At 54.3% G+C, this 15,469-nt stretch overlaps 2 protein-coding genes across 2 annotated transcripts in view; both read left to right on the top strand.

Moving 5' to 3' along the window:
- Window positions 1-2,762, top strand: part of DCUN1D2 (defective in cullin neddylation 1 domain containing 2) — a 31,208-nt gene extending 28,446 nt beyond the window's left edge. Inside the window, 1 exon segment of the mRNA XM_081815254.1 lies at window positions 824-2,762. Within this exon segment, the coding sequence (XP_081671380.1) occupies window positions 824-903 (80 nt within the window). The 3' untranslated portion in view covers window positions 904-2,762.
- A 1,451-nt stretch (window positions 2,763-4,213) lies between these two features.
- Window positions 4,214-15,469, top strand: part of LOC102731684 (inactive ADP-ribosyltransferase ARH2) — a 17,276-nt gene continuing 6,020 nt past the window's right edge. Inside the window, exons 1-3 of the mRNA XM_081815244.1 lie at window positions 4,214-4,628; window positions 9,045-9,209; window positions 15,025-15,150. Of these exons, the coding sequence (XP_081671370.1) occupies window positions 4,415-4,628; window positions 9,045-9,209; window positions 15,025-15,150 (505 nt within the window). The 5' untranslated portion in view covers window positions 4,214-4,414. The remainder of the gene's footprint in view (window positions 4,629-9,044; window positions 9,210-15,024; window positions 15,151-15,469) is intronic.

The raw sequence follows: 15,469 nt of genomic DNA, 5'->3' as shown, positions 1-15,469 counted from the left end.
TCATGCTACTGACGTCGGCCTGAAGATTCCAGCTGGTGCTTGATGTAAACGTAGTCACGTATCTGTGGTCCCTCCCCCCAGCTATCTCAGGCCAGCCGCTCGGGGAGCATTTGCGTGCCCGCCGCCCGGGGCGCTTGGCCACGGTAGGGAAGGAGGCTCCGTGTCGGCCCGCCCGCCCGCCGTGTGCTTCCTCCATGCCCAGCCTGGAGGCCACCCCCTGGGGCCGCTTCTCACCTCCCTGCTCTTGGCGCTGGCGAGTGAGGGCTCACCGACCCGGCGTCCGTGTCTGTGTGTGTCCTCCGCGCTGGGCATGGAGCAGGGTGTGAGTGAACGGGCGGGTGGTTGACCCTAGACAGGCCCTGCTCCTGGGAGCTTAGCTACGGCAGCGAGACACGGCTCATCCGCGGAGAAGGAGCCAGCCGCTTACAGTGAGTGTGCGTCTGGCCGGCGGGGGTGTCCCAGGTTCTTGGGTGGTCTGGGCCACTTGGGAGTGTGGGGGTGGCCTGGGCTGGAGGGGAAAGGCCCCAGGGGGAAAAGGAAGGGCGCCGGGCGGCCAGGAGGCCGTGTTCCGCAGGGAGGGCAGGGGGCCCTGCGGCCAGCCAGCCCCGCCTGCCCTGTTGTTAGAGGCCGTGTCTGCTCGAGTGGGTCTGGCCAGAGCTGGAGAAGTGGGTTTCACTGACCAATTCCTTCAGAGAAACAGGCTGGGAAACTCACCTGAGTTCTTGCAGTACAGACACTGACTGTGAGGAGAACGCTCTGAATACAAAAATATTACTCTAAACTGTTGATTTCTTAAAATACCTGTGTGTTTGCTTCCCCGTAGGAGCATGGCCTGTTCTCATAGATGATTTCGTGGAGTACGCGCGGCCGGTCGTCACGGGCACTAAGCGCAGCCCTTTCTAGGCAGAAAAGTAAGATGCCGAGAGGAAGGGCCTCCTGCAAGGGGATGCTCGGTCGGTCACTGTGCCCCTGTCGCTGGCCCTGGCAGTCGCTCTCGGCCAGCCGGGTGCTGGAATGACCTCCCCCTGCTACAGAAAGGGCTGAGTTGGACGCCGGAAGGAGCTCCTCAGAAGACACTGCTTCGGGATGCCTGGGGGTGGCTATTACTTTAGATTTCTGCTTGATTTTTATTATACTTGTGACAAAGTAACGCAGAGCATGCCGTTTAATTCATGATGTACGGTGATTGCCAGCAGTGACCACAGCTCCTGCCGGGGCGCCTTGTAATTCCGCTTAAAAAACAGTATTTGTGTCCTCGGCAGGACGCTGTGTTTGTCTGCAAGTCAAAGCTGGTATCCTTGTGCCCTACAGAACATCTGACGTGGATTCGAACATTTGATAAACTTGTGCCAGGAATTCGAGGTTTCTATTTTCTGAATTATCAAATACCTAGATTTATTAGATCTATTTTTATTTTAATTCCCTGTTGATGTTCACGTGAAAGTCATTCCGTGGTTCTCGGTGGAGGCGGTTTGCGAGGTGATGGCACGTGTGGGCTGTGACCCCGGGGGCATTATTGGAAACTGGTGACAAGTCGCGGGTCTTTTCCTTCCAATGTCATTTGAATGAGCTTCCTAAAAAATTTTGTAAAGTATGTTTTTTTAAAAAATGTATTTTATTACATTTAAAAGGACATTTTTCCATGCAAAGTATTTCTTTTACAAGCAAAGGGTTACAGATTTAAAAGCCATGTGAGTTGGTTCCTTCCAGCGTCTGAGAGGCCCGTCGCCCGCCCTCCGGCTGTGTGCATGGTTGCATACATCTCGTTGCCCGAGACACCCACGGGAAAACCTCCACCTCGTTTCCACCTGAAGCCCATGCTCGTCACGTTGCTGTCGGATTCTTCCAGTGTTTGCTAGCCGCAGAGGACCATCCAGCGAGGCCCAGAACCTGCCCTCCGAGCATGGGAGGCAAGTGTTCTTCACCTGCGATGCCACCTGCTTTCCGTCTGGAAAAAGCTGCGTGTTCTAAAAAGCACCGTGTGGACCCTACCTCATGCGTGCAAAGATCTTCATGTCACAGGTGTGCCTGCTGCCGGCCCGCAGCCCTGTGTACGAGACAGACGAGTTGGGGTCACTTCACGGGAGAGAGGAAGCTCACTTTGGATTTTCTGTACATGGACAGTGTGCCTGAAATGTGTGCTTGAGTTGACTTTCACAAACGTGGTTCTGAGTTTCCGGAATCATCCGTGCCCAATGGGGGGGTTTTTGCATACTTGCTGTGTGTGAACTATGTATGCTTTTGGAAAGGAGTCTTTCAAAGAGACAGCAGGCTGTGGAGGGCAGGAAAGGGGGCCTGAGGCTGGGACACCACCGTCGGGGCTGGGGCGGCCCCAGCCCGCTCTCCTGGGCCTGCGCTTCCACGGCAGCAAAGGGGCAAACAAGGCTGTCTCCGCCTGCGAGCCTGGGGTTCTAAGAGAGCGCTTACTTTGTAGAATAAAAACCTCCACAATTTTAACACATCCTTCGAGGCCTCGTGGCTTCCTGCCATGGAAGTGTTCTGCTCAGACAAGGCTGCGGAGCTTGGGTAATCTCCCACAAATCCTGGAGGTCTGTAGCACCTGTTCGTTCTTAAGATTCAGAGTTACAGCATGGGAGGCTCCGTGCAGCTGTTTATCAATAGATAACAGAACCTTAGTGGTTGGACAAAGGCTCTTCAAAAAACCGTGGGTTTCTTTTTCTTCTCTTCTGTATATTTAAGGCATGCATGCTATGAAAGTGCTAAGAGCTTCGGAAACATTAAAATAAATTATTTTCTCTGGTGTGGTGGTGTCCTTCCAGTTCTGTCCTCGGCTGCTCAGGTGCTGGGTGCCACGGGACCCGCAGGACCACAGCCCCCCTGGCCGGCGCTCTCCTTTCCATCACCACAGAGTGTGCTCACTAAATGTGGTTGTTTCCATGTGAAAATTAGAGGTTTTCCTTGAGCTGATGGGCATCATATACCAGAACACACTGAAATGCAAACTGTAAATATATTGAGAATACACAAACCACCCAAATATAATAGGCTTAGCAAAGACACGGAGCGCCTGCCAGGAATTTCTGGAAGAGATGGGACCCTGTCTTCCCATGCTGGGGGCGTGTGCGGCACTCCAGCCCTCAGACTCCAGGCTGCGAGGGGGGCTCCAGGCGCACAGTGGGGCTCCATGAATGCTCCCCCACGGGGTGGGGGGTGCCCACGCCGGCTGGACGGCATGGAGCTGCTCCTGGCCACTTCATGAAAGGTTTCCACGGCCTCAGAGCCAGCAGAAGAAATGAGCCACAGACCACCTCTTCCTCCAAGTAGCTGTTCGAATGACGCTCTTCCACCCACATCGGGTGGTTGAGTGGAGGGTCTGTCTTGTCCCGCTGGATGGGGCGTGCACAGGCCTCACCCCACGGGACCCTGCTGGCTGGAAGACTATTCCAGAGCCTCCTTGTAACAAGTGCTGATTGAACACTTCCTGTGCTCAAGTGCACCTCAGTATCTGGTTATTAGTGAAAGAAATGCTATTCTTATCAGGCATGATTCTCAGATCCAGGTGTGATGGGTCCCACTTCTGGTCTGATGAGTGGCCAGGTCCCGCAGGCCCATGGCGGGCGGGGACACTGCTTCCTAACTCCCGACTTCCACCCCAGAGCCTGGTTTGCTCATCCGCACCCCGGCCTCCTCTGCGCGGATCTGGGGATGTCTGCGTGCAGCCTGCGGTCCAGAGCCCGGCCCCAGGAGAACCCACTCCCGCTGCATGGACGGGGAGCGAGCTCCACACCGCACGGAAGCTAGAGCCGCTCCTCTCCTTGGCCCCGTGCGTTTCCTAGGTTTTCTGCCAGGCAGTGTGTAATCAAAAAGGTTTTCCAAAAAGCAAAACCGTGCATGGAATGAATGAAACTCAACGTTCTGCTGAGAGAGAAGTCGGGCACGAAGGCCACAGAGTCTACATTCCATTTACTTGAAATGCGAGAGAAGACCGAGCTGTCGGGGCAGAGGGCACAGGAGCAGGTGACTGGGAGGGGGGTAGCCGGTCGGACGGAGCCCGAGCCTGCCTGCGGCTCGGCCGTGTGGACTCCACCCTGAAGCTTCAGGAATGTGCGCGCGTCTTCAGAACGCTGGCAAGGGCTCAGCGCTTAGAGGTCGTGGCTCTGCGGGGAAGCGGCCGCAGCTGTTGGGGACGCTGACTAAGCCCCCGGCTCCTCGGCTCCGAGCTGGTGCCTGAGCTGACGCGGGAGGGAGGGACACCGTCCACGTGGCTCCTCGGCCGGCGCGGGAGCAGAGGGGGCCAGGGAGGTTCTCATTGGTGCTGCCCGCCGGCGGAGACAGACGAGGCGTGCCGGCCGTTCCGGAGCTCCTGAGAGCGGCACGATGAGCACGGCAGAGGTCGGTGGGACGCACTGAAGGCCGCTGCCACAAAGCCAAGGGCCAGAGGAACGGCCTCGCCATGGAGAAGTTCAAGGCTGCCATGCTGCTGGGGGCCGTGGGGGACGCGCTCGGGCACAGAAACACCCACAAGGACAGCAGTGCCTTGGGCAGGAAGGTCCAGGAGGGGCCGCAGACAAGCGGGGGCCTGGACCACCTGCTCCTCTCCCCAGAGACGTGGCCCGTGAGTGACAACACCATCATGCACCTGACGACGGCCGGGGCCCTGACCACAGGTGAGCCGCCCCCACCCCCACCGGCCCCCCCCGCACCAGCGCCCCTTCGCACGGCCCCTACGGGTCATGTCACTGCCTGTCTGCCGTCAGCCTCCGAAATCGTGACTCTTGGTTCCTGTCTGTAAACGTGTCTCCAGAGTGAAACCACTTGGATCTCTCACTTTGGGGCTGTTCGGGGAGAGCGTTCCACCTTTCACGGCAGACAGTAAGCCCTCCGATTTTTTTTTCAAAAGAATAGAAAATAATAAGCCTGTTTGAAATTTGGACCCATTAAGATAATATTGTTTGGGGATTACTTCTAAATCCCAATGAATTTGAGTCAAAACGCCATCTCCCAAAATAGGATTCAGATATCTGCTTAAACAGAGCGCGTCCTGGGGAGATGCGGTGAATCTGGGGGGACGGGCGGGGAGGGAGCAGGTGGACGGCAGGACCGTGTGTTTGCACGACTTACAGATAAGCGCGGCTTTCCCACAAGGTTCAGGCTACCAGCCTGTGTGTGCTATCAGTGAGCGGCTGCAAAGTGAACGTCCGGGGTGACCATGAGGCAATGAGGCCCGGCCTCGGGCCCGCGCCGTGGGCTCGCTCAGTTTAGCTCTGTGCTCATCCTGCAGGAATGCTGGCCGCGCCGCAGCCGTTCCAAAATAACCCGGGCGAGGGCTGGGGCACACAGATAAGATAGCGTCGTGGTGCGTTGAGTGGTGGGGCGCCTCTCTGAGTCTACACAACTCTGACATCCGAGTATTTCCAGTTTCTCATGTTCTCAGGCTAACCGAAGCAGGGATGCCCGCCCGCCGGCCCAAGACCCTGCCGGCGTGCGTGTCTCCCAGAGCAGAGCCCTGCGTGTTTGGGCTGCACGCAGCTGGTCCTTGCTTCCTCCACGGTGTCTGTGGCCGGGCACGTGTGCTCGGTCCCCCATGTTCTGCGCTCGTCTCTTTGGTGAGGGCAGAGTCCACGGCATGTCTGCAGTCGCCAGCCGACCAGGACCTGCTCTCTGAGATTAGATTAAGCCCTCTTGACAGAAATAGAACAGAATCTGCCCCAATGTGAAATGTGGGAGGACAGGGGTGTTTGGGGCCTTGTTTCCAAGCAGACACGTGCCCCCCGCCTCCGGCCGTGGGCGGGGGGGCCGCTGTGCCCTCAGCACCGTCTGGCCCGCCAGCCTTGAGGGGACGCTGGTGAAGACCGCCCCTGACTATGAGCCTCCAGGAGCTCAGCAGGCATATTTTTTTCCAAGTCACTAAAAATCTAAGTTGAAATTTTATTTAAATGTAGTTGTCAAACAGCTGGATCTTTTTTCAATAAATAACAAATTGTTGGGGCAGCTGGGTGGTTCAGTCGTTAAGCGTCTGCCTTCGGCTCAGGTCATGATCCCAGGGTCCTGGGATCGAGCCCCGCATCGGGCTCCCTGCTCGGCGGGAGGCCTCTTCTCCCTCTCCCGCTCCCCCTGCTTGTGTTCCCTCTCTCGCTGTGTCTCTCTGTCAAATAAGTAAAATCTTTATTAAAAAGTAGCAAATTGTAGCCTATAAAGGGGCCTCTGAGCCCCATTTGCAGGGACCACCAGCCCTGGTTGCTCTGACCCTGCCCATGTCCTCGTCTGACCCTCACATCACCCTGAGGGTTGACATCGTTATTACAGCCCGTCCAGACACAGGCACACACAGAGAGGGGTCGGGTAGCTGGCGCGATGCCCCACAGCCATGGCGTGAGCAGGGACAGGACCAGATAACTCGCTTCCAACACACCAGCTCCTCAGCGCCATCCCGACCGCCTGCCGTCAGTGGCCACACAGGGACCTCGAGGATCCTGACGGACGGTGGTTCTTCACCACTTTTCCCAAAGACCTGCAGACTTCCATCAAGTGGGTTGGCATTTTTAAGTGCGGCCCCCTGTTCCGTGCTGTGAGGGCGTGGGGTCCTGCCGTTGTGAGGGAGATGCCGGGTCATGGACAGCCCGCGTGACCTCCTACTTTGGGCCGTGTCTCTGGCACATGCAGAATTGGACGAGATCAGATCCTGGCCCCAGAAGTGGTGTCCTGTACCCCATAGGCCGGTGGGCAATCCAGTCTCCACAGGGTGCCCCGCGTGCTCACTGCACACACCACAGGCTGGTGTGTGTGTGGCCCTGTGCCCGTCGCCCAAGGATGGGGAGGCCCTGGGGCCTGGCGCTCCCTGGCCCTAAAACTCGTGAGCTTGCTTTCCCTCCTGCCCTTCGGGATGTTGATGCCTTCGTCACAGGGTTAAGTGAGATTAAGTGGGGCAGTGCATGCACGCAATTTTTTTTTATTTTATTTTTTTAAGATTTTATTTATTTGCGAGAGAGAATGAGAGACAGAGAGCATGAGAGGGAGGAGGGTCAGAGGGAGAAGCAGACCCCCTGCTGAGCAGGGAGCCCGATGCGGGACTCGATCCCGGGACTCCAGGATCATGACCTGAGCCGAAGGCAGTCGCCCAACCGAGCCACCCAGGCGCCCCACACGCAATCAGTTATTAAGGGAAGATGGCTCATGGCAATGTAGTTAATGCCTGTCTTTCTAAGTGTCCTGGTCTGAGGGTCAGCAGCTCTATCTGCCGTGGCCACACAGGAGGAGTGGGGGCGTGAGCCCACTGGGGACCATGGCAGGTGCCACGGGCATGTCCTACCTGCAGAGGAACATGGGCCTGGCCCACATGTGAGCAGACCAAGCCTGTCCAGACTCACCCTCTCTCTTCCTCCATCACTGGCTCCCTGATGGTAACAGCATTTTGAAAAGTTGACATTTTTACTACAAAGCAAGTTGATAAGGGTAGCGTGCCTTTTCTTTATGGTGACATTGGTTGGGAGACATGTCTCTGAGGAGATTGGGTGGGAAGGCGGAGAAGAATGGGCTGGAAAGCCATGTCACAAAGTGGAGAAACTCTGACAAGGGGTCCGCGGCATTGCAGCTTTGGAAAATCCACTTCTAGTTTGAATTTTAACCTGAAACAAACAGAAGACTGTTTGTTGCCATTTTGTTTTTAAGGAGGTTTTTTTTTTATTTGAGAAGGATGTGATTCCAGAACAAAATGAATTATTTGAGGGACTCTGGAAAGGCCAGGCTTGCTAACCCGGATCGAGCTAAGACAGGCGCTTGTAAGGTGCTGGTTCCCCAGGGTCAGGACGACCCCCGCGGCTGCGAGCCCCGCCAAGCCCACTCCTCCCGCCCCTGGGTGGGCCACACATTCTCCATCCCCACTCAGACCCGGGCCACGCATGGTGCGTCCCACAGGATGCCCGCCATGTGGAGCTGGGGACAGAAGGACTGAGGACCGAGTCCTGCTTCCAGAGCTTCAGGGCCCGAGGGCCCACCGGCCCTGATGGCAGGAACTGCGGCTCCAGTCCCAAGCAGGGAGAGACTTGGCGAGTGCACCTGTCTCCCTCACCCCGACGTGGGAGTCCAGCCCTGGGGTGGCCGAGAGGGGGCTCCCTCCTTCCGTCCTCCCCTCTCACACACCCCCCAAAAGTTGGGGTATGCGCCCCACACAAAAGAGGGCAGTCCCGGCTCCTGAGGCCAGCCCGAAGGCCTGAAATGCAGTTTGGGTACAGAATGAGTTTGCTGGTGGCTATGAAAGTCACATTGGCGCCCTCCACCTGCCCAGCTGGCCCAGCACAGTGGCCCCTCCACCACCTGGCCCTGCTCTCTGATGGAACAAGGCAAATGGGACCCCACATTTGGACTTTGTGGCCTCCATCCACCACACTGCACATTTATTTGATGACAGCAATGCTCAGGCCTTGCACTCGAACTCTGTTTACCATCATCTCTGGCCTCGGGCAAGTGGCATAACCCACTGAGCCTTACCTGTAACCCCAACACGACAAGACTGGCGGTATTGGGGGGGCGCCTGCAACCATCTAGGGGCAGTGCCCCCCAGACAGCAGGTGGACAGTGCCTTAGCTCCTCTGCCCTCCACGTCCCTGAGCCTCGAGGGACTTGAGACCACGCTTGTCCCCAGGATGCCGTCCCACACTGGGTGCGGTTTGGGACAAACTGGGTCTGCACTGGCTGCTTCACAGGAGGGAGAAGGCAGATGGAAGTGCAGGGGTTCAGCTCCCTGTGTGGAGACACGGGCTTGTGAAACCCCAAGGAAGAGGCAGATCTCAGGCCGGTTTGTCCTCATGTGGATAGAACTGTTGGCAGGAGATGAGGACTGTGGGTTTTGTCTAGATTCTCCTGTGTAACCAGAATGAAAAGCACAATCACAAACTGTAATATCTGAATTCTAAGTACAATCTAGAGTGAACTGTGTGCATGCTGCACGTCTCTAGGGAGCCAGGACTGTGGGAGGTGGGTCGCCAGAAGCTTTCTCCTCTTCTACCCACGTGGGGACACGGAGCTTCCTGCCACCCCGGGGGCTTCCTGCTCGGTCTGACCCCGTCCTTCTCTTTCCTCCCCAGACTACTGGTGCCTGGACGACCTGTACCGGGAGATGGTGAGACGCTACGTGGAAGTCCTTGAGAAGCTTCCGGAACATTGGGCAGATCCAGCTACCCTGGAAGGCTGCTCGCAGCTGAAGCCGGATAACTACCTCCTCGCCTGGCACACACCTTTCAACGAGAAGGGTCAGGGAATGCTTTCTTGCCCCCGTAAAGTGCGTGCTGGACAGCCGCCTGGACACTAACCTGTGTGTCGTCCACTAACCAGCAGCACTGCAGGTTTGCGCAGCAGAGAGGGACGGGCTGGGGCCCCTTTGGGCCGCAGCGGGCCGCCCAGCTGTCTGCTCGACACCACCCCTGGGTTCATCTTAAGGAATACTTTGGACTGCTTTCCCTTTAAGTTTGTATTTTGCCAAAGAGTCAGGAAAACATATACTAGCAACATAAAGGTTTGTCTCTAGGATGTGTTTAGAGGTGACATACACAGTCAAAGTCTCTGCCTCCATAGCACCTGCTCCTGGGTCCTAGACCTACCCCTCTAGGTTTATAGAGGATGAACTTGCCCCTTGGGGTTTCTACTGAGGATGGACACCCTTGGGGTTTCTACTGAGGATGGACCCCCCCCTTGGGGTTTATACTGAGGATGGACCCCTGTCTGGGTTTATACTGAGGATGGACCTCCCCTTGGGGTTTATACTGAGGAGGAAACCCCCTTGGGGTTTATACTGAGGATGGACCCCTGTCTGGGTTTATACTGAGGATGAACCCCCCCTTGGGGTTTCTACTGAGGATGGACCCCCCTTGGGGTTTCTACTGAGGATGGACCCCCCTTGGGGTTTCTACTGAGGATGGACACCCCCTTGGGGTTTATACTGAGGATGGACCCCCCTTGGGGTTTATACTGAGTTTGGACCCCTGTCTGGGTTTATACTGAGGATGGCATCCAATCATGTTACTTGGCATGAAAGAAGCAGGAAAATATAATCTATATTGAGGAGAAAACTCAATCGAAACCAATTAAACCTGATGCAGAGGTTAGAGTTATCAGACAGGTAATAAAATAGTATGTATTCCATAGGTTGAAAATTTAAGTAAGGACATGGATGTATAAAAAGAACCTAAATCACATTTCCAGAAAAAACACTACAATGTCTGACTTTCTAAATGCATTGGCTGAGATTAACAGCAGATTAGGCATTTCAGAAGAAAAACCTGATGAATCTGAAGGCACGGCAATAGAAACAACCCAGAAGGGGGCACAGAGGAAAAAGAGTCCAAAAGTATGAGAAGAGCACCAGTGAGCCATAGGCAACTTACAGCAACCTCACGTGCCTGTGACAGGGCTCCACACAGAGCGGAGGGCAACAAAATGATTTGAAGGAATGGTGGCCAAAATCTCAGAAGACACGAACAGACATTTCTGCAAAGGAGACATCCAAACGGCCAACAGACACACAAAAAAGTGCTCAACATCGCTCGGCATCAGGGAAATCCAAATCAAAACCTCAATGAGATACCACCTCACACCGGTCAGAATGGCTAAAATTAACAAGTCAGGAAACGACAGATGTTGGCGGGGATGCGGAGAAAGGGGAACCCTCCTACACTGTTGGTGGGAATGCAAGCTGGTGCAGCCACTCTGGAAAACAGTATGGAGGTTCCTCAAAAAGTTGAAAATAGAGCTACCATACGACCCAGCAATTGCACTACTGGGTATTTACCCCAAAGATACAGATGTAGTGATCCGAGAGGTTACGTGCACCCCGATGTTTATAGCAGCAATGTCCACAATAGCCAAACTGTGGAAAGAGCCAAGATGTCCATCGACAGATGAATGGATAAAGAAGATGTGGTATATATAGACAATGGAATATTAGGCAGCCATCAAAAAAAAAAGACGAAATCTTGCCATTTGCAACGACGTGGATGGAACTGGAGGGTATTATGCTAAGGGAAATAAATCAGAGAAAGAAAATTATCATATGATCTCACTGATATGTGGAATTTAAGAAAAAAAAGATGAACAAAGGGAAAGGGAAGAAAAAATAAAATAAGATGAAATCAGAGAGGGAGACAAACCATAAGAGACTCTTAACTCTAGGAAACAGACTGAGGATTGCTGGAGGGGAGGGGGGTGGGGGGAGGGGGTAACTGGGGGATGGGCATGAGGGACGGCACATGATGCAATGAGCACTGGGTGTTCTATGCAACAGATGAATCCCTGAACTCTACCTCTGAAACCAATAATACACTATACGTTAGCTAACTTGAATTTTAATAAAACCCCCCAAAAAAGGAAAAAAAAGAAATAGTGGCCAAAATCTCTCCAAATTTGATGAAAACTGTAAACCCACAGATTGAAGAAACTCAGTAACTTCCAAGCACAGAAACATGGGGAACACTACACTATGGCACATGGCATTCAAATTTCTCCAAACTAATAATAAGGAGAAAATCGCGCTGTGTGCTGACAGCCCAGGGAGGAGGGCGTGGGTCTCTTGTGAGAAGCAGGTCATGTGGGCACCAAACACTCACCTGGAGTTCTCCCAGAACAGAGTCCCACAGAAGCAATGGCCACATAGCCCTTTCCAGGCAAACAGAAGCTAAAGGGCTTCATCACCAGCAGTCACACTGTGAGGAAGGTTAAGGGACGGCCGTCATTCGGGCAGAAGGAACCGAGCACAGAATGGAATCCACAGGAGAAGAACTTTGGATGGAAATCGTAATCACATGGCTAAATAGGGAAGAATTTGTAACTTACTACTGAAATCTCTTCAAAGGATCATCGACTTCAAAACTAGTCGTGTACCGCGGGTTTATAAAGTGCTCGTGAGCAGGTGTCGGACGCAGCGTGGCGGAGGCCAGCTGGGGAGGGTGGAGGTGAGCGGCCCCACGGTGCTTGTCCGAGGCGTGAGGGGGCTGTGGTAAGTTACAGGCGGGGTACTCAGCCCCACAGCAACTATTAACATCGCAAGACAGTTGTAACTAATAAGCAAACGAAAGAGAAAGTGGAATCTTTTAGAAGTATTTGCCAGGAAAGCCGCCGCAAGTGACCCGAGTCCCAGCCTGGAACGCTCCTGTCTGGGGAGACCAGGTGCAAGGTTGTCCCTTGGCCTTGGACTCTCCCACCTCATCAGGGGAACACTTCCGCTATTCCAGGTATGCATGACCTTCCCTGAACTGCTGAGCGTCACACAGCCCTAACCAACGCCGCAGGAGTGGCTGCCCCGCAGGGAGAGAACGGGCCTCTGCTGCGGCACGAGCCCCACCTCGGCTTCAGGACGCGCCGCCACGGGAGAGCAGAGCATGGTACCAATGCAGGTTTTCCTGCGTGTCTTCTCTTTCCAGGGAGGGAAGCGTCAACCCTGCGTCCCTGTGTTGCGTCCTCCTCTGGCAGAGACCAGAGACCAGAGAAGAGGGCCGAGGCCTGAGGGCTCCTCCTTGTGGTGGCAGGCGTTGCCCCCACATGGTGGGCATCTCACCTCACTGCTCAGGAATATTCGACCCAAAATAGGCAGACAAGAGAGAAAAGGAAGCAAAAACAGGACGACAGACTTGACCCTGATCACATCAGTAATCACATCTAATGTAAATGGTCTAACGACTCCAAATAAATGGCAGGGGCTCAGGTGGGAGGAAGAAGCAAGTCCCAGCTCTAGGTTGCTCATGGGAAATGCACTTTACATATGAAGGCACAGGTAGGTTAGTCGGAGGAAGGGTTCACCATGCGAACACCAGTTGGAGGAAAGCTTGCTCTGTTAATATCACAAAAAGCAAGTTTTGGAGCAAAGACCACTGCCGGGGAAAAGAAGGCAATTTCTTTCTTTTTTTTTTTTTAAAGATTTTTATTTATTTTTTGACAGAGAGAGAGAGACAGCGAGAGAGGGAACACAAGCAGGGGGATGGGGGAGGGAGAGGCAGGCTTCCCACCGAGCAGGGAGCCCGACGCGGGGCTCGATCCCCGGACCCCGGGATCACGACCGAGCCGAAGGCAGACGAAGGCAGACGCTAAACGGCTGAGCCACCCAGGTGCCCCAAGAAGGCAATTTCATCATGACAACGCACCTGTTCACCAGGAAGACACAGCCAACCCAAGCATTCGTGTACTAACAACCAAGCTGTACAATGTAGGAGGCTGAAGCCGATAGAACTGCAAGAGAAATAGACAAACCCATGATTGTGGGCAGAGAATCAATATTAAGGCCTCAATATTCACATTGAGAGACTGGAGAATAAAGGGCAAATTAAACCCTTCAGATCCAAGTGGAAATCAGTGCCACAAAACAACAACAACAACAAAAAGACAGAGAAAATTGACAAAATCAAATGCTGGTTCTTTAAGAAGATGAAGAAGTTGACGAACCTAGAGCCAGACCAGTCAGGACAAAAGGGGACCCAAAGTGCCAGCGTCCAGCGGAGAGGCGATCTCCGCTGGAAGATCATTTGATAGGAAATAAGGGAATATTATTAAAAATTCGTTCCAATAAATTTAACAACTTAGATGAAATGGACAAGTTCCTCGAAGGACACAAACTGCCAAAGATTACTCGAGAGGAAGTAGATCATCTAAATAGCACTATATCTGAGAGAAACTACAAAGAAAACCCCAGGCTCAGACGGCCTCACTGGAAAATTCTACCAAACAGCTACAGAAGAAAGAGAACCAGTTGCACACAACTCTCCCAGGGAACTGAAGGGGACACATGCTCCCCAAATTCATCCTGCTCTCCAGAAGACGGTTTAAAGAATAAAACAGCAAATCACAGATTGGGAGAAAATACTTGCAAAGCACACATCTGATAAATACTCAGAACTCTTAAAACTTAATAAGAAAACAAACAACCCAAAACAGAAACGAGAGAAATATTAAGGGAGCAATTCCCCCAGGAAGAGACAGGAGTGGCCAACAAGCACATGAAAACATGCTCAGCACGATTATTCTTAGGAAACGAGACACCACCACGTATGCTGTTGTGGAAAGACTGACCGTGAAGAGCATCAGGGGCGAAGAGGAGCTGCCGATGGGACATAGAACACGACAACCACTTTGGAAGCCAGTTTGGCAGCTCCTCCTCTCATCCGTCGGGTGAGCTAAACGGTCCAGTCCGAGGAGTCTGCCCGCGAGAAAAGAAAGCGTGTGTCCGTACAAAGATTTGGTTAGGAGTGTTCACAGGTCGTCCACCAATGGAAACAGCCTAGGCATCAGCAGGTGTCGGCAGGTATTAGCAGGTGGGAGGGCAGGTGTCAGCAGGTGGGAGGCCAGGTGTCAGCAGGTGTCAGCCGGTGGGAGGGCAGGCGTCAGCAGGTGGGAGGGCAGAGTGGCAGCCGCTCTGCACGCAGAGTCCACCCAGCTGGAGAAGGGGTCAGCTGTGCCGCAGGACGGCTCGGATGCGTCCGAGTGGTCACCCTGGGTGAAAGATGCCAGGCAAAAGAAGCCATCTTCTGCGTGATGCCACACCCATGCAACTCTAGGAAATGCATACGGACCTGTGGCCCCGGGTCTGTGGTGGGTGGGAGGGCAGGAGGGCACGAGAAAATCTTTGGAGCGACTGGTGGCCAGGTCCACCATCTTTACTGGGGGGCTGGTGCTGCGCATCGCCCCGCGTCACAGCGGGACCTGTCACACCCTGGGGCCCTGAAACCCGCGCATTTACAGCTCAGCTGAACTCCCTTCCCAGAGAGCAAATGTGTGCAGCTTAAAGCCTGCTGTCTGCAGCTCTGTGCACCACGTTTTCCCTGGAGAGCATGTTAAGAGCACTTCCCCAAGCCATCAGAAATTCTGGGTTCAGTGCCGGAATAACGTTCCAACATCCGGGAGCTCTGCAAGTTACTTACTCTGTGCTCTTTGTCGGGCATTTGGGTCGTCTGCTTATTTCCACTCACTTAAATGACACTGTGATAAACATTCCATACGTGTTCGGGTTACATGTGAAAGTTCGGTTGCCGGAGGGGGGGTTATTGGAGCACACGTCTGAAACTGGGTATTCTGTGTTCCGTGTAGGCTCGGGGTTTGGAGCCGCCACCAAAGCCATGTGCATCGGCATGCGGTACTGGAAGCCCGAGCGCCTGGAGACACTCGTGGAAGTGAGCGTCGAGTGTGGCAGGATGACCCACAACCACCCCACAGGTGACGCTTCCTGTGTGGCGCCCGCGGAAGTCCTACCCACCGTGTGGTTCGTTTGCCTGTCGGCGGACTTGGCCTTCTCCGTCTCCAGGTCTGCTTACGCTCTGTTTTCGACCTAAAAGCAGGCCTGGCATGGAGCGTGGCGATGCTGGAGGGGAGAATCCCCAGCAGGTGCAGGGCCGTTTGCGCCAGGAAGAAAGAGCAGCCCCAGTTGTCTGAGGGAAGCTGACTTTGGGTTGACGTCCTGGGCATGCACATTTATGTCACAAGCGTTGGGCATCATCTGCTGCCAAGTGCTGCCCCTGGGTGGGGCCTGAGCCAG

Source organism: Leptonychotes weddellii, chromosome 3 (assembly GCF_054177405.1).
Source record: "Leptonychotes weddellii isolate Sample4059 chromosome 3, ASM5417740v2, whole genome shotgun sequence".
In the NCBI taxonomy this organism is placed as follows: Eukaryota; Metazoa; Chordata; class Mammalia; order Carnivora; family Phocidae; genus Leptonychotes; species Leptonychotes weddellii.
The sequence above is the reverse complement of the archived record's forward strand: the minus strand, read 5'-3'. Positions and strand labels throughout refer to the sequence as shown.